Source organism: Myiozetetes cayanensis, unplaced genomic scaffold, assembly GCF_022539395.1.
Source record: "Myiozetetes cayanensis isolate MyiCay16 unplaced genomic scaffold, myiCay2020 scf1, whole genome shotgun sequence".
Classification (NCBI taxonomy): domain Eukaryota; kingdom Metazoa; phylum Chordata; class Aves; order Passeriformes; family Tyrannidae; genus Myiozetetes; species Myiozetetes cayanensis.
Window position 1 is genome coordinate 131,813,735 of NW_026086604.1, and position 19,807 is coordinate 131,833,541.

The window sequence follows — 19,807 nt, forward strand, 5'->3', positions numbered from 1 at the left end:
GCTTTGTTACTGCTGCTAATGGGTAGCCTTCCCCTTTAGGATATCATTAAGCACTGCTCAGGCATTGAGAAATAACACTGATGAGACTGCATCAAACCCAACAAGTTACACTGAACTTCATGCACAAAATAAGCAGAAAAGATACAGGCAAAAGGTTCCAGACATCTCTCTGATAAGGTGCCAGTTACAGTACATAGTAATGTCTTCCTGCTTCTGCTAAACAAGTCACAGGAATTTATTGCAAATGAGATTGGTATTTTAAAGTTCAGCTTTATATGAACATTACCCCAAGAGGAACACTAACCAAGATTTCTAATTCTTCAGTGTTGTTGTATTCAGGCTCTATCCTCTTAATGCTAGATGCAAGTCCCTGTGGCAATGTTAGAAACTTTAAAAGCTTTGGTTTTTATAGTAAAGGATGTTCCAAAAGACTTTTATGATATATATAATAAAAAAGCTACTAAAATCTCACAAAAGATCCACCAGAGACTGGTTTCTTGTATCTCATCTAAGATGTACTTTGTGAACTTTGTAGATTCCCAACACTTTGAGGTAACGGTGTGAATTCAGCCTTATGGTGAACCAACCATCTTTTTTATATCAACAAATTTCTCTTGTCCAGGATATGGGTTTACATGAGCCACTGAGGGTTCAACTTACAGCTACTGTTTAGCAGTGATATCTGTATGGATCATTGCTCAAAAAGTGGGCTTACAAACCAGAGTATGAAATCTGCTTCTGCCTAGTGAAATGCTCTGAACAGTGGCAAAATGCATGCTGGAGGTTGTGAAAAGTGCTCTGCGATGCAACTTTTTTAATTAGAGCGAACTAGAATGACTGTGATGATCAGCCCCAAAAATGGAGACTCTTAGACTTATCTATTTATATGCAGACACAAATGAAGATTTAGACAAAAAGTGAAAGACTTTTATCCATTTCTCAAATTTTTTCAAGCTTCTGATGAACATCACACAGCAGAGGTCTGTTCCTTTCTTGTCTCCAACTAGGGAGAATGTTTGCTAAGAGAGTTGAAATGTTTCCTCTCTGAGAGAGAGATTTGTAGTTTTTGAGGTTGATTCTAATACAATTTCTTTTTAATGGGTTATTGTTTTTTAAATAATCTTTGTAATGCACAAAGCAAGGGAGAATCTTCTGAGTCTTATTGAGCAATATCGCTGTGTAAGATAAATATACTGAGAGGGTCTGTGCTTGTTATTTCTGCACATAGAGAAATGGATGTTGTGCAGAGACTAAATAGAATTGAGTTATTAACTTTTCCCATCTGTGACAGAGACTCTCACTGTTCAGGAGAATTGTTCCCTGACTCTATATAAACACTTTGAAGTTCTACACATTAACAAAAATATATTCTAAGGTGGTTATTTCTTTCAGAAAAACATTCTCTAAGTGTTTAAAGGCTGAAAGCAAGTACCAGACAGCTAGAAAAAATAATTTTGAAAGTTAGAATTGTCATTTTCTGTAAACTGATAGGTTATTGTAGACTGTCCTCATGGTGTTGCTTAGCAACAGCAAGGCTGAAGTGGAAAACCACTGAGAGCCACTTAAATTGCTAGGCATGAGAAATAAAAAAACCATCATTTTAGACTGGCCCTTATCAACTTTTCATTGTATGAATAGTGATGCATGGGGGAACATTGGTTTCTGCTCATGTCCCACAATCATAATGTGTGTAGGAAAATACAAAGACAGTTTTGTTCTAACAATGCTATTTATGCCTGTTGCTGTGTCTCTGCAGTGGGATAAGATTCTTGAGTTAGATTCTGCCCTATGTAAAAGGCTACCTGTATCCACACCTGCTCAGGGACAGACCCTGGCCATGCTGAACTTCATAAAAGCTGCAGTTCCTTCTGTATTGGGCTTGTGGGGCAAGGTTTTGGAGTGGGAAGAGGGCTGAAGGGGTGGCTTCTGTGAGAAGCTACCAGAAGCTTCCCTCATGTCTGACACAGCCAAAGCCAGCCAGTTCCAAGATGGACCTCCCTCTGGCCAGGACCCAGGCCATCAGCGACATTGGCAGCACCTCTGCATTGGGACACTCAAGAAGGGGAAAAGATGTTGCACAACAGCAACTGTGAGTGGAGAGAGGCGTGAGAATATGTGAGAGGAACAGCTTTGCTGGCACCAGGGTCAGGGAAGAAGAAGCGAGAGTAGGTGCTCCAGGTGCTGGAGCAGAGATCCCCCAGCAGCCTATGGTGAATACCATGGTGAGGTAGGCTGTCCCCCCGTAGATCGTGGAGGTTAATGGTGGAACAGTTATCCACAAGTTATCCATGAGTCATATTTTATACTTATAGTCGCTTACCTGAGAGACATCGTGGATTTGGCAACAACCTCCATGTTCTCTAAATTTGCTTGTCCTCTCTTATTGCCATCCTTTCCCTCCTGCAGTGTCATCACAGACTATAAAAATGGCAAATCCCTCCACCATTTTCTGTTCATGTCTCAGTACCATTTACCTGAGAATACAACAGCTGCCAAGGGCTGCTGATCAGATTTGCAGGCTACAGTAAAGAAAAGCTATTCCCAGAGACTAGAGAACTGTTATCTGCTTGCTTCATTTGGTAGAGAAGACAGTTATTTTCAGCAAATTAAAAGCAAGTCACTGAAGTGTTGCACTTGTCTTTCAGGACATAGGAATATTCACAGAGTCTCACATCAGGGTTCATTTACTTGATGTCCTGTCTCTACTGCTGTCAATGAGATGTTGAACATGTATGATACTTCCATCTAATGTTCCTAATATTTCCTTTTTAGGAGACCTTATGAACCAAATGTGGTCTTGTATATGTAGTAAACCTTAATGTATTTGCCTTCTGTATAGAGTCTGGTTTCCCTGGGAACACATTCAGCCCCTTTCTCATTTTTGGCAACAAGTTCTACAGTTCTGCCACTTGCTGAGAAAGTGACTCTATTTTCACCCTGTCTCCTTTGGCTGAAAATGGTGAACAGCCAAACACACCTACTCTAGATTGTTCTCTTCGCAATCGTTGCTCCTTAAGCAACATTATACACCAAAGGAGTTCCAACTTACTTCTTACACGGAAACTATTCCATATGTTTTCCTTTCCCTGACTTTTTAAAAAATCTACTATACTCTTTTGGGATTATAAAATCAGCTCTGTGTAGAGCATTTAGGAAATGAGTGACCAGTGGAATAATACTGTAACAAAATTATTCTTTCTCTCTTTTCTCTCTTTCCTGATAAATCCTAAAGCCTTGTTTGTTTTGTCCTTTTTGAACACTGGGATTTTGTGTTCCTGGAGCTATTTCAGTACTCTACTCTGTCAGTCATTAGGAGTGGTAATGATAGGATTCCACCACCTCTGTGTGAAGACAGACTGTGTTATTCTGTGTAACTCAAGGTCTCGTTTCATTGCCAGTCACTCAGGATGCAATTCATTTGTTTAACTGTGGCTGTTTTTCTCCGTTGTAGTTGTATGAAATAACTGATACACCTGTTGAGGTTGGACATTACATGGGTTCTAGGAAAGCCCAATGTCCTGCAATGGCAAGCTGATGTCAGGAAGGTTGCCCAGTTTAAAACCAGCAGTGGGAACAGTCACATTAAGCAACTTAATTTTCATGGAATTCTTTTCCTATTATTCATAGTTATTCCTAGCTTATATCACCCTGAATAACTTCATATCACTGTCAAAATTTCTTAACTCATTACTCATACCTTTCCCTGTCTTTTATAAGTAAGTGCTAAAGAATACAGTCTTGCTATGTTTTTCTGTTCTTTGCTTGTTTTTTTTTTTTGTTTTGTTTTGGTTAGTGGGGATGGTTTTTTGTGCCAGAATGATTTTTAAATCATTTTAGCACAAAAGCCTAATTCACAAAAAATAAAAATTACGGAATTCAGTCAGAAACGTAATTAAAATAAATATAGACAAAGTAATAGAATTATCGAAAAATCAGATTCAGCAAAAATATTTTCATTTGAAATATTGCTCAAAATTTTAGTGTACTCTAAAGGCCAAAGGGTATTTCTTGTATCACTCTTTTGCAGTTATAATTAGATCTATAAAAATTTACAGACACATAAATAGAAATAACCTTGGCAGTTATTGTAACTAATATATAATTACAAGAACAATCACATTTTATGCTTCAGTGCATAATGTGATCTTATACTGAAAGGAGGAATAAAATATCTTTTTATGGAAAACCAATTGAATAACAAAGCATTTAGAGCTTCCCTTGAAACAGCCAGCATCGACCATTGACTGTGAAAACAGCACATGAAACAAATAAAGTAGAAGGTCTAAAGCATTTAAAAACAGTTCTAGAAAAAAAGAAACAAAGAAAAAAAATTAAACTGAAACCAAGCAAACAGACAAATAAATGAAAAAACCACAAAACAACAACAGCAAAAGCCAAAACACAAAACCATAGTCCTCTATAAAGAGGACTCATAATTTCTTTTGGAAGATTGGTTATATCTACATACTTACCTCAACTGCATGCAGCAGGTTGTGAATTTTTTTCCTCTTTAGTGTCTGAAAACAGACTCAGATGTATCTAGAATGAAATTCCATGCAAGTGGCAATTTTCATTTTCACCTATATAATAGTACCAAAATTTATAATTATATTCTAGACTTTTAAAACTAAGAAATTTACAGGTTTAGTTTTTTCTCTCTCCTTTCTGGTACAGGACACAATTCCATACTTTACATGAAAATGGTGGGAATACCATAGAATATGTAGATTGGTTTAGTAGCTTGATATAAAGCTACTAATTTTGGGTATTAAATAATCGTGCATGTAGGTGAATTCAATTCAACTTCTACCTATATTTTCTGGGTGCTATAGTGAAAATTATCCTTTTATTGACAGTGAAGGAGAAAAATATATATCCTGGATTTTCATGTTGTATTTTCTGATTCTGTGAAGTTTTCTCCAGTTAGATTTCTGGTCCGTGTAATTGTAATTGCTGTACTTATCAATTTAATTGGAAATATTGCCCTTGCACCACCTTTGTCATTCCTCAGTTTCTTCATTTTGTTTGTTGGTAGCTAGGACTTTGATCTATCTCCTTTTATTTTGAGTTCTAACATTACCAGGTTGTATGAGGATTTGAAAGCAATGTGCCCATTTGCTAAACTAAAAAAGAAAATCCCATTTATTTGTACTGGTCTAATTTACAAAATAATGACAGAAATTTGGTATGTGTTGTAAATTTAAAGCTATATTGGTGTTAAAAATATTTTTTAGGATACACTTCTGTCCATAACCAACTACAATATTTGAACATACAATGAAGTAGAGATAATTTGCAGACATTTCCCATAATTTATTATAATTTTATGGCAAAGAAACAAATTTTTTCCCTAGGCATTCACAGACCTAATACCTTGAAAGTGAATTAAAGCTCAACAATTCCTTGGATCAGCAGTCAGAGCAGAGCCTGGGCTGGGCCCATAACTGATTACAATTCTAGAAACTGGACAACAGAATGTGATTAATGTCATCTCAACACATGATTAATGTCATCTCAGGTCCTTGGAGGTAGGGCACTGTCAGCACTTGTTTTCCTGTGTTGCAGAACACTTTAACATGTTCAAAACTTTCCTTAGCTCTTGGGTCTCCATGGACTTGTTTCTGAGCAAGGTGTCCCTGAGCAGACATCTAAATATGTAAGAGGTCAGGGGAAACAAATTTGCTCAGACATTTCCTTATATGCGACACATTCCACATTGAGAGCTGCCCTATGACTGGGTGAACTGCGAATACAAAAGCTCCAGCCCTACTTTGCAATCCAAGAACTAACATACAAATTACTCTTACTGGAGTGTAATTGCTGCTTTTCTTTTTCTCACACATCTATAAGTAGAGAAATAGTGTTGCAGTACAGGGCATTCTCAGAAATATCACGTGATTTTACTATTAAGTCTTGCAACGGCAAAAATTATCTGAAAAAAAATTACATTTAACAGTATCTAGTCCTATTTTACTGTTAGTGAAGTACAAGTTTGCTGGACATTTTGAATTGTCTAGACATCCTGAAACAAAATTTTAATGTGTGTTAAGACTGAAAGCATGTGTGTGCTTCTTTATTCACCCTGTGTAACTGTAGCAACTTTAATGTTTTTCAGCACATACTCATCAATAGTCTCTTTGGACTGTATTTTACTTTTTTAATTACGGTGTTACATTTTCAATATGGTATCCAGTAGACAAAAACCACGTTATTTTTCATAAGATATGTGTAAATTTTATTTGAAAGTTCAGTTTATACTTCGTGATTTACAAAGGCAATATAAGGCAATTCACTTCACAGCTTCATTTTCATTCTCTGATTTATTTGGTTCTCAGATTTGTCAACAGCATATGACTTCCAAATAGAATGATACTGAAAGTTGAACAGGATACATATTACAAGATGTGCCTGGATGCTGTTTAGTGTTAGGATAAACAAAGTTAACAACCAAAGAAGTGGTAAAAAGATTGCTAACTGTCAAAATTTATAAAGCATTCCTGACTGTGGAAGGACCACCATTGTTTTACGCTTGAAAGTCAGATCACCTCTCATAACTCAGACAAGCAGAAGAAGTTAAAGAAATAAAAATTTTAAAAACTGCTTTTTTGATCATTGGAAACTTCCAGCTATACAGAATATAAGCAAAGGTTGTGCCACCAATAATCACAGAAATTGTCCTCCAGAAAAAAAATGATGGGAGGTTGTTGACTGAGGCTTCATGGTCTTCAACAAGCAGAGAGTAAAAAGAAAAAATTGCTGATTTTCCTCTCCAGCTAGACTGGAGAGGGAATATACCAGTGAACTGGAGAAAACAAAAATTCTTTCCTGCACCTTTCTTTTTAGTAAACATCTTCTTTTGTAAACATTTTCTTTAGTAAACTCTTCTTTTGAGAAAAGCCCTTACTATTTCTGTGCTGCATTATTAGTTGTCTGAGTAAAAAATAGATTTGGGGAGAAGAGATAAATCAGAATATCTTTATGGGCATATAATCATTAGGTAAAGTAAATTCAAATTTTATCAGACTTATCTAAGACTTGAAATATTTAGAGTGGGATTCAGCTCCAAGTTAAGACTGGAATCAGATGTCATGTAGTCCAGGATGTGTCAGGTATTTAAATTTCAGTTATTGTAAATGCTGTTGGTCTTTTGCTGCCCAGCCACTTGACACAACTGAATAAGACGAGAAGTATTCATTGTTTGTGATGCAGAAGGGTGTCTAAGAAATCCTGACAGTGCTGACAGATGTATAACAGGAGGTATGGAAATTATGTGCCTTCAGGTGGTGACAAGGACCATGAAATGCTATGTGTGTGGGCAATCAAATAAAATTCTAGGTTTCTACTTTAGCATAATGGGACCATTCTTTGCAGTCCAATGATTGTTACCAACCAGAATCCCACCAATTTTAAGGGTAACTTGGACATTTAGCTCTCCTACATCTTAAGTATACAAGTATATGTCTTTGTGAGCTGAATACCATCCAAGTTTTTAATTTAGTACTCTTAAATTCACTAGGCACCATGAAATAGTTCTATTTTCATCATTTCTTACAGGCCTCTTTCTTTTGCTGGGTTAGTTAAGATTTGCTTTACATGCAATGGCACTGCATCATGTCCTCTGTCTGCTTTAAAACATATATTCTTCAGTTTTTGATAAAAGAAGCTCATGCAAAGCAAATGCTTATCTATAACAACTTTCTGTGTCTAAATTTGATAGAATAGTTTCCCATTTAACAAATTCGTGTTTGATTTTTTTTAAAAAAGAGAAATATGACGTTCATCAATGGAAATTAAATGTGCCTATTTAATAGCCTATTATCAAGTAAAAAATAACTATTTGTTTCTTGAGGTTAAAAGGAATACACCCTGTACACCAGACCAGGAGTTATGTCTACTCTGTCCCTCCCAATGGAGACTCTACTTTTGGCTTTCCCCTGTGAATCTGAAGATACAATCCTAGAACAAGTACTGCCTTCTAATTATCAAACTGTTTGAGACTGTAAATTTGGGAAACATGGTTACACCAGTCCCCTTTCACGAGACAATATAAATAGCAAGTTATAATTATTCCATGTTCATAAACTCAGGAATTATTTTAATCTTAAAGTTTTAAGCCTTCTTGTTGAGTATTTATAAATCTGAATACAAATGTTTTAGTTCGATATACAAAACCTTATAACTAAGATGATAGATAGCAAGATACTTTTTCTAGTGATCAGGAATAATCAGTAACTGACACAAAAGAAAACAAAAATTCACTACACAAGAAAGAAACTATTGTTATTCATAAATTTTTTTATAATACAGTAACAAATCCTTGATAAATAGTATCTCAAGCTAAACCCCTGCCTCTCTCTATATATAACAAGGAAAAGATCCTTTCTATAGCAGAGTTATTGCTGTGCTGTTGGGCCAAGCAGGAACACAGATAGATTCATACACATCCTACAACTTACTTCCTTACAATTTACGTCCTTTAGACTCAATTTCTGTGACCCTGCATAGTGACTTTTAGGAGGTATGTGTATCTATCTATCTATCTATCTAGCTATCTATCTATGCATTCAAATGTAAATGCTCAAGAGAATTACTTCCAAATAGATGCTATACATTCATCAAAAAGCTATTCCAGTCATGAAGCTAAAGTACTAACTCTGCTGCAACACAACTTTACTACAATTCTTTACTTCTGTCCCTGAAGATATTCCAGGATATTGAAACTCTGAGTTTTGAGAGAATATTTGCCTGTTAATGGAGATAAAGAGTTTCAAGAACTGAAATGGCTAATTTGAGTGCTTGTTTAACCAGGCTGGTATTCAGTATTCTAGTGCATACAAAACATGATCTGCCAATTTATGAACTGGAAAGACTCAGAGATTTACTTTACATTAAAAAAATATATATATATATATATATTAATTTGGATGCCCACCTTCAAATTACTGAGAACTGTATGTCACAAAGTAGAAATGACACATGAAAAATCTTTCTTGTGGTTTTGTATTTTGAAATTGTCAAAACTTCAAAAGAGGATTGTGTAAGAAAGTTTTCATCTTCTATTGGACTTTGAGATAAAGGTTTGAGCTAGTAAATATAAAGGGTTTGAGTAGTATTGTTTTTTGGGTTTCTGGTATGTTTGCACTTCTATATTTCCTTTACCTTTCCTTCCAAGGGAAGGAAAGCTGAATGGCAGAGCTTGCATAGAAATCAGTGTATCTGAAGTGGCCATGAATAAATTTAGGCTAGATGCTAAAAGGGTTCCTTATCTGGAAACCCGAAAATAGCATTTCGGTAACAGCAGTGGAGAAGTTACTGATTAAATTGAACACAGAGAAATTGCTTGAAGTTGTTGCCTTTCATAAAAGTGAAATAGACCTAGTGATTTGAGCAATTTCTTTTAAAACTCAAGTTCCTGTGAAGTGGCACAAAACAATTTCATCAGGACTCTTTTTCTAACCATGAACTATTCTGCTCTTTCCATGTTCAGACACTTGCTAAGCAGATGTGCTACTATTTGGTTACCTCAAAGTGTGCTGGTAAATTTGAACACATACAGAATGGAGGCACAGTTAATAAAGTTATTATTGCTTTGGAGAATAAATGATTGTGCTGGATTGGACTAATGTTAAACGTGGAGAACAAAAAAAATGCTTTTGTCTTAACTGTTCAGACTGTCCAGAAAAAAGGAAGCCAGTGAACTACTTAATCTCACTAGGAGATATTAGCAGTGTGACATTAGAGCATAGCTGGTCCAAATGTAACTGTTACTTGCAGAACCTCACCTCAAAGCACTTATGGTAACTTTATGGGTATATTTTTAATATTTTTCTTTCTGAGAAAGAGAGACTATCTTTTTTTTTTTTTTTTTTTTTTTTGTCTGAGAAGGACTGTAACAAGAGAAAAGGGAAAAGCTGATCATATTAGAAGCTACATTTCTTTAAAATACTTAGTGATTAAAAGTGTTGTTGGTGTCTTTCTCCTCCATCAAGAAAAAGGTATTTTCAATTTTCCTGTTGACCTCTTCAGTGGAGGCTCAAAGGTGTGTGGAAGGCTGTTCAAGACATCAATAAAATCTTTTAATCATCATGTTCTCTTCAGCTCACTATAGCATTCTGTATAATACAGATAGAAATTTTTGTAATAACATGTGTAAATACATTAATCCTGAAACTTATTCCTTCTGAGCAATGAAAGATGATGATTCATAGGGGTCATGAGATTCAGTTTAATCAGTTTTGAATGCTTTTAGTTTCTCCTAGACCTGACTCTTACTCAAGTTATTTCTAAAGAATATAGCTTAAGAATACTATAGAATAAGTGTTTAAATGCTGTAATAGTTATGGAAATTCTGTAGAAATTATGTTTCTTGCAGCTTTTTCACACTTCCATCCCATCTGTACATAACTCAGAATACTCCAAAACAGTTTCCTTTGTAGTTTACATTTGTATTGTTGAATCACAGAATATGCTGAGTTGGAAGGGACCCACAAGCATCATCATGTCCAACCCTTAGCCCTGCACAGGACCATCCCCTTCTTCTGCTCTTTGTCATGGGAGTAGCTTAGAGGGTTAACAGTTACTTCTAAAAGTCCATTTTGTAAATGAAATGACGCTGTTGTATTTTAAAACTTTCAGTTGCTCATAATACAAACCAATATGTCAAGGTACTTGAAAGGCTTATGAAACCAAATGTTTGCACTCAATCCTAGAAAAAAGGTTATTTAAAAAAAGAAAAAAAACCACAAAAACCAAAACCCACAAACAAACAAGGCTGATAAAGTGTAATAGTTTTTAAATCTTTTTTTTTCACCCAACACTCTGAAAGTCTTTAAAAATTCTTGTAATTTCTGAAGCTTTGCTTTTGAAATGAGATACATTTTTCACAATCCTGCGCCAACAAGTCAGTATTACTATGCATCATCAACAGTGATGAAAGCACTTTACTCTTTGTCCTTGGGTTATACTTGTGAGATATTAGGGGAAAGATGTTCTTGTTAACAAATTATTTTTTTTAAGGACACATAGATTTCAGTCATACAGTAATGTCAACTCAGAGCAGGAATGATAATGGAGTAACTGTTGCAGGGAAGAAGCTCAGAGATCTAAATTATCTAGAGAGCCCCTATCCCTGGGATGTCACAGTCTTAGCCTGCTGATTAATTACTCTGGCCTCTATGCCAGATTATGGTTCTAAAGGAGCTCTAGCTTTGATTTAGGAGCTGGTATGCTTCTAGCTATGTGAACGTAAATGAAATCTTCTGAAAATATTTTGAAGCAGATCTAGCTTTTCATGCCCACCAATAGGTTATTCTGATAATTCTAAACTATCCCATTCATTCAGTTTGATTTAGGTTTGGAAAACATGGATGTTGATGAGATTAAATATAATAAATTTAAGAAGCACAAGTTTAACAATTTTTGTAATATCCTTATCACCAATCTATTTCCTGGTCTTCCAGAACATTATTTAGCTTCCTGGTGATGCTGATATACAATAAGAACTGATAAACAAACAAGTTTAAATTATGAGATTAACTGTTAAATGCTCATAACTAGACTCATAACTAGTGTAATCCCATACATAGTCATAGAATCATAGAATTGTTAAGGTTGAGAAAGATCTCTAAGATTATCAAGTCCAACTCTTACAATGATATTCTTGCAATTTTCTAGAAGTTCTGATCTTAATTTTCTTTATCAGTTTAGTTATCATATTTAAATTATTTTCAATAAAGATATTTAAAGGACCAGTTTCAAGAAGACTGGAATCTAATGGAAAGATTTTAGATTTCCTTCTCTATTTTTCAGGTACTATGGGCATGGACAAATGTTTAGTTTATCTGTTGTAAATTCCCAAAATATATAAGCAAATTATATATCATAAGCAAATTAATATTTAATTTAACCTCTTATATAACACTAACTATGTTTTCATCTAGAACTTTCCTTGATTTGTCATATAATTTTTGTTTAAACTAAAGTATATTTACAAGTAATTACAGAACATGATCTACTTATTCCTTAATCTTGTCCCTGATAAATTACATTAATTGGGCTCTATGTGGTCACTCAATGTAAACGTTTAATGGGAAAACTCCTTTTGGAATCTTTCATTGCCAATACAAGAAATATTACACAATTTGTTTTCACCAATATTGAATGTAAATGAAAGGCTTGTATACTCACATAGGAGTCCAAACACCTGTGAGAACTTGTAGTGGATTTTGAGCGTAAAGTAATAAGTGGAATTTAAAAACAAACACAAAACAAAAAAAAAAAAAAAAGGAAGAATGATTCTCATCCTGAAATGAAAACAAAATATTATGAAGTAAACAAACAACTGACAAAGGATTTGAATGAAAAATCCAAACATATGTACATGATGTATCTTATAAAAACAATAGATATTTCTGAACAGAGATATAGAAAAACCATCTAAAGATCTTCAGAACTTTTAAGTGATATTGGAAAAATTTAGTCCTTCTCAAATTTCCCCATCTTCCAAGGTGAAAGAAAATAATTAATAATAGGGTGATGTGCATCATCTTAGCATACATTAGTGGAGTTAATTTATTTTAGATATTTAAAATATTATTTTTATTTATTTTAAGAGAGGAGGTAAATATACAATAAAACTATTACTATGATATGGGGTGATATAAAATATTAGCTACCTCATAGAAAAACCCTGTTTTGACACAGGCTATGGTTTCAAAGATTAAAGAATAATTTTTTCACATTTTGATTTACTCCTTTAAGAATACAACTGGTCTTACCAGAGTTTGATGATTACTTAAGTAACACACATAGATGTTGTTTCTCAATAAGAATATGTTTTCTATAATTTATTGCTGTTCTGCTTCAATGTTGCAAGTTGTATACCGTGTTAACTTTATTCGAAGTTCATTGATGTAGAAGATAAGCCGTATTTCAGTTCTGTTACCAAGTCTATTTTCTCTCTTGATATTTGCAGGTACTTTTTTTTTTTTCCCCAAATAAATTTAAGAGAAACACCTTTATAAAACAAAGAGATTCATCCCTGTCCTAACTACATATTCTTAGATATAAGTGTTCCACCTGTTGATTTTGCTCTGGCTATATAAAACAAGGGGATTATTGACTGGTGCACCTGATCTCCTCTGTTGTGTAAATCCTCCTCGGTTCAAAGATTATTGATTTGAAAGACACCTTTGGGTCTACTGCAGCCTAATTTGATGCAGTTACCATGCAGGGCAAAAAGTCTACCTGCTAATAATCTTCAAGACTGGAGGCAAATCGAATCTTCTCTGATTGGAGGAAAAATTAACTGAACCTTGTTAAGGAGAAGTTCCTCTCAATTAAATATCTCTCTTATACCCACAGGAATCTGTATAACAGAGTGTTTGAACAGTCAGGATTGAGAAAAAGTAGGGAGAAAGGAAGTGAGTTCTAAAAACACCCTTTTCATATAGATTCGGGGTTGATTTTTTGGGGGGAGGTTTGTTTGGTTTTTTGGAGTTTTTGGGGTTTTGTTTTTATTTTTTTTTGCTACAGTTATAAAGCCTTATAAAGTAATGTCACTTAAAGAGAAGTCATACTATGGAAGCACATCCAGAAACAAGTCACGTTACAGATCAGGCAGTGTAATATCATTCATTACACATGCTTGAAAAGATTCATTCATGCCAGGATTCAAGATGGATTTTTTTGTTTTTCCTCAGGGAACAAAGACTTCCACTTTTCAAGTGCTTCTTTTGGTTGTGGAGGGTTTGTTTGTTTTTGTTTTGTTTTGTTTTGTTTTTCCCCAACCTGAAATTGGAAGTAATGCTACAAAGGGAACTCAAAATGCAATAGTTATTGCAATTATTGATCACTGAAGTGCAAGGAAAAGTATTTCAAGGCATGAACTGCATCCTGAAATTTAAATTCCTAGTTTGCTGACAAAATAAGTGCATTGCTAAATTCTTACTGCAATGACATAGAAGAAATGTAGAATTACAATAAATAGCTCCTACAAGTACATGTCATTTAAATTAAGGAGCAATTTTACAAACAAAACTCTGTCACCCTTTTGGAAACAGGACAGATAATTGAAAATCTGAAGCAGATTGATAAAAGTTTCTGATAGACACTGATTCACCGATATAATTGCACCATTCTTTTAAACAGGACCATTTTCAGAGATTGTGTCCTAATAAAAATGCACTGATGTTTTCATAAACTTGTAACTGTGGACTTCAAACAAATCTTTTTCTTTTAGTCAGGGATTACCCCTTTTTCTTGTCTCCAGGTCTGGAGACCTTTGCCTGATATTCTTGACTTTCAACAAGTATCAGATTTTTATTCTTGTTTGTTTCAGATTTTTGTTCTCTTCTTTCTGTTCAGGTATTTTTCCTCCTTTCTCTGAAGAAGTGTTGAAAGCCAAATCATGCACAGTCTTCTGGAGCAAACATGATACATATTTTTATGTTACTAAGTAATCAATAATTAAAAATTAATATTTTCCCTAGAAAACTTGCTAGATATTTCTATGGTATTCTAATATTTATTTATATTTTTGATTAATTTTTAGTAAGTGTGGTGTTAGGAGGATTTTTACTTAAAAAAAAAGAAAGGTTAACATTTGTTTTCTTTAGCTAACCTCTAGAAATTCAAGACTTGTTTTCACTTTACCCAAAGCCTGCAACAAAGGGGTCTGGCAATGGTTTTTCACTTTGTTTGGAGTATTTGTAATTTAGAGTGTGGCTTAAACAAATGCTAGGGATAGAGGTTGCCAACTGGATACCCCATCTCTTATTCTCTTTTTATTAATAAATCAGTTTTTCTGATCTCTTAATAAAATCCAACCTTATGTGAATTTCATTTAACTCCATCAGGTCCTCCTTGAAATTAATACAGTGGCAATGGAAACAAGTTTTTGGCACCGTGTGATTTTCAATATTCATTAACTGACTTTCTCCCCATACTTGTACAACTTTCATACATGTGTATATTCTAATTTTATGTCTGTTGAGCTAACATATTTATACTCCTATTTTTAAATAAAATTGTGCTTGTTCATTTATCTGAGGAAGAGAAGAATGTACAAAGTAAATGGGGAGAGCTGCATTTCATAATTTTGTGTTTTACTTCTTGATTATAGAATCTAGTGAAGGGGCTGTGTTTTATCTAGAGTCCTGCAGAAACTGATCTGAAATGAAAACATGAAACTGGGAAATGGATCCTGTGATCTGAGTCCTAAAATCTTTAGGCTGTACAATAGAAGAATTATCCCTGAACAATGCCAGGAATACTGCACAAAAAGGACACCATCAACCCACTGAACTTGTCGGAAAAAAAATAAATCCATTAAAAGGCAAACCTCTCTAGTTAAAATAGAAGTTTTTTCTTCCAAATTAGAGCTCCTAAAGTAGGCTCAACTTTGCAGCTGAAATGAAATGATTTAATCCTACACCACATGAAAGGAGAATGTCAGCAATTAAGTCAGACTAGAAAGCTTTGTTAGTGAAGGAATGCCTGGCTGGAGCTTGCCCTTCAAGGCTTTACAAGGGAAACAGTAATTTATTTAGGCAATCACTTGACAAAATACAAAAGAAATAAACTGATAATGGATTGGCACTTCAGGGGAACCAAAGGCCTTAATAAAACTGCTCTGGACCACCCTGGTCCTCCTAAATATCCAGCTCTCTGAGCTGTAACCTTCCAGTAACCTTGCTGGGATGCATGGCAGTGTGATTCACCAGGACACCCTTATTCTTCTCTTTTCAGGCTCCTGCTCACATGGCCATTGGCAGTGCCAGAACGGCAATTGTTACAGACCAGAACAAAGCTGTGATTTTGAAGACAACTGTGGGGATAATACAGATGAGAGTGAATGTGGAACTTCCTGCACCTTTGAGAACGGCAGATGTGGCTGGAAAAATTCTCTGGCTGATAGTTTTAACTGGGTGCTAGGGATCAGCTCACCTCAAAGTCTCAGACCTCCTGCTGACCACACGTTTGGAAATAGAACTGGTATGTTTTTAGTTCACAAAGGAGACATAATTGTCTACATGAAGTGTCTCATACCTCCCTTCTCAGGTATCAGGAGAGTTCTAACATATCTAATCAGAGTGTTATTTTCAATGTGTGACAATATAAAAGTATTAATTATCATTGTACAATGATTTTAAGTTAGGAAAAATCAGTTGTTTCTCACATGAGTCAAAAAAGATAATTTGATACTTGTCTGGAGAGAGGCATCTGGTCTGGCTGAAACTTGCAAGGATGAGTTAGCTCAGCTCTGAGATCCACTGAGATCCATTCCTCCACAGCTTATTTTCAAGAAGCTTACACATACTGACTATCCATACTTTAATTTTATATAATGTAAATAAATAAATTTAAATAAATGGTTATCTTTGTTTGTGGTAGTGCACCTACTGGTTCATTTTTGGTCAAAGCACCCAGTTATCTGCTCTTGTTCTTGCTATAAGCTCCATGCCTTCATCCTTTGCTTTTGAAGGTCCTACAGTTCAGGTAAAGATGAACCAAAGCTGAGCTCAGAACTGACCTTAAATTGAAATATTTCACAGTGGAGTTGCACAAAGGTGTGACAGTAGCTGTTAGTGTTTACATGAACTGCTGAAGGACAAAACCCAAGAAACTAAAGATATGTAGAAAGAAAATGAATTCATTTACATTTCTCTAGTAATAAAAATTTTTAAAGTATTGTCATGAATATGTCAATAAACAAGTTAATATATTTTCTTGACCTCAGGTAAAAAACAAATTTCTCATCCCATAGTATTATGGTAAACATCTACAGTTGTAACATAGTCAGAGAAGTGTCAAAGTTAAAATAAGCCCATTTTATTCCATGTCTACTGAAGTAATTTTTTTTCTAAGCCATATATAAAATTTAGTAGATATGCAATTATAATTTGTGTGTCATTTATGCTACATTTATGTTTATGTGAACTACACATTTCTTATTTCTACAAAGGAAAAAAATGAATTTGAAAACTTGTAGAATGTATTATGCTTCTGATTAAAAATAAAGAAGGAAATCTCAAGGACCAAATCAGTATTGGAAAATATTAACTCTAGGCATCTATTTTTACAATTTCCTCTGACTAAATAATTTATATGTATGGTAATACCCATAGAAAGTACAAATGGCCAAAAGTAATATGAACCATTAGGGATACCTGATGATTTATAAATGTATTAGATTTTTTTAGCTGTTTCACAGGTTTTTATATAGTGTGACTTGCTAAAGATTATCTTTCAGAAAACTTAATCATGAAATTTATTATATCGTGGCTATTGTACGATGTACTGTCAGAATAGCAACTAATGCTGTCAGGCAAGCACCTGTAATCAGAGTAGCTGGAAAACACGGAAATATTCTCACTCTTCTACACAGTGCCCCATCCAAATCTTAAGCTGCTACTAGTTTATTCCTGATATAAGAAGTACCAAAGGAATGTGATCTGGTCATTTTTTACCCTAGGCTGAGATTGACTACTATAGGAACTATATGGGAAGTATGCTTCATGTGTCTCTGCATTTACTTTGCTGAGTCTTGAAATCTGATTTGAAAGTCTAAAACATTTTTTCAGTAATGCTTATTTTAATTTCAGGACACTTCCTGTATCTTGAGGCCACTGCAGTAGGCCTAATAAATGAAAAAGCCCATGTGAAGAGTTCCATATGGAAAGAATCAAGTGGGACTTGTGTGATGAGCTTCTGGTACTTTAAGTCATCAAAAGCCATGGGACATATTCAGGTTCTGATTAAGGTAATAAAAAAACCCTTTTCTTTTGAATATATTATATTTGTGAGGGTGTATGTGCTCCAGCAGAGTGCTTCACCACTTTGACATTCTGTTGTTTGGCCTGTAGGCTGGAAGAGCTCCCACAAGCCTCCTAGTTCAGTGCTGGTTTTTATTACTCTTGTCTCTTAAAAACACTCTTAGCATTTCTCTTCCTAAAGAAGCTTCTCTGAAAAGCCACAGAAAGTCTTAAAATCTTCTTTCCATTTTCCCTCTTCACATGTAGTACCTATTTCTTTGATATCCTCCATGAGAGGTTACCTTCATATTTTGCTTACATCCCTATCAGTAGCTATCAGTATTCAATCCTATTTTTCTCATGGGATGGCATCCACAAAAACAAAACAAAACAAAACAAAAACTAGTAACTTGCACAGAATAAAATTCAAAAATATGACTGCATTAAGTAATTTATCTTTTCATTTAAACAAGTACAGAATATATAATCAATTTTCTTTAGAATGGCATTTTCTTCACTAAATGTGAAATGACCAAAAAATTATTTAAAAAACCTCTTTAGTTATTAATTCACAAGTGAAAACTGAGACATTCATTAAAAAATTGTTTGTTCCTTTGTTGTTCATTAAAAAGTATTAACTACTTGTGAAAGCAGTTTTTAAATAATTATATGATTCTAAGTAGAAATAGTCAATGTTGTTCAGACCCAATGACCAAATATACCACTTCTAAACAAAAGACAGTGTGTGTATTTGTGCTCATTTTTCATCTGTACAGGGAGTTCTGGTTATTCCAGTGGTGCAATATATTTGCCATATGATATTCTACAATATCTCTAATAATGTCCTGGTGAACTGCATTAAAATATTCCAGTGTATATGTTGAATGTCTTATCTTTAAATGATAAATTATATTTTTCCTTGAAAATAAACTACTAAAAATTATTTCTCAAATGTTCTGTATATTTTAAGAATAATTTAAAAGCCTTGAAGATAAAAGACTTCAGTAGGCTTTAATATCTAAGGATACAATTTGGGATGTGTGTGTCTGAAATGCAAAAACAATGAACCTTTTAAGAGGCTTTAGGAGATTTTTTTCATGGATTAGTCCAAACATCTACAAATGACAACAGGCTACTCATCAAGCAACTGTATAGTAATGAGATGTATTTACACAGTTCTTTTTCCTAGAAAGACTCAAATCCATAAATGAGCCAAGCAGAATAAAGAAAAATAGTAATCATTGTTTAAAAATAACTCTGAATTGTTAATGTATTAAAAAATTAAAACCAAAATAGATCCCATTACTTAAAGTGAATAAGGTACAAAAATAAATATCTTAACTCCAAGGTCAAACTATATTCTTATTGCATTACTCAGTTGTGTATATTGTAGCACCAAATATTGTAATTATGAGCATTTTAGGATTGCTTAATTTTAGTTGCCAGCTAACTTGCAAACTAACTTTGGTGGAAAATAAGTATTAGGTGTATCAGGCATGTGTGAGTGGTTTGCATGTAGTTTTTGTATCCCTGTTGATTGCGTACTGTAATTATCACATTAAATATGTTGTGGCACAGACAATTTTCTTAACAACAGAAAAATAATTCTAATCTCATTTTGTTACATGCAGTGAATTTAATAATACAAATTCAATACTTCTGTTAAGGAGGAAACAAAAGATGTGAAATAAAAGAAAATCAAACAAACCACACCACTTAAAATTAGTTAAAAAGAGACATTTGTTCTCTGCTGAGATATTGTCTCTGAGGGGTACAAGTCAAGTAGTTGAAATTCTTAATTATTTTTTTCATCCTCAGGATGGACAAAGTGATTTAAATTTTTTTTGTTTTATTTTTTAAAAGAATGACCTGAGCAGAAATTAGAATAACTAGAAAGTTATTCCCATTGATAAGAGTCTGTAGAGACTATTTTTCACTCTATTAATATTCAAATGTATTACTTTTATGGAATTTTCTATATGACAATCAGTAATATTTCATTTTTCTAGGTTTTGTCAATATTCTTTATGTTTTCTCTTTCTTTTTATTGCACT

At 34.1% G+C, this 19,807-nt stretch overlaps 1 protein-coding gene across 1 annotated transcript in view; it reads left to right on the plus strand.

Annotated features, from left to right (window-relative positions):
- MALRD1 (MAM and LDL receptor class A domain containing 1) overlaps positions 1 to 19,807 on the plus strand; it is a 236,467-nt gene that overhangs the window by 103,750 nt on the left and 112,910 nt on the right. The window contains 2 exon segments of the mRNA XM_050325308.1: positions 15,748 to 15,993; positions 17,604 to 17,761. Of these exon segments, the coding sequence (XP_050181265.1) occupies positions 15,748 to 15,993; positions 17,604 to 17,761 (404 nt within the window).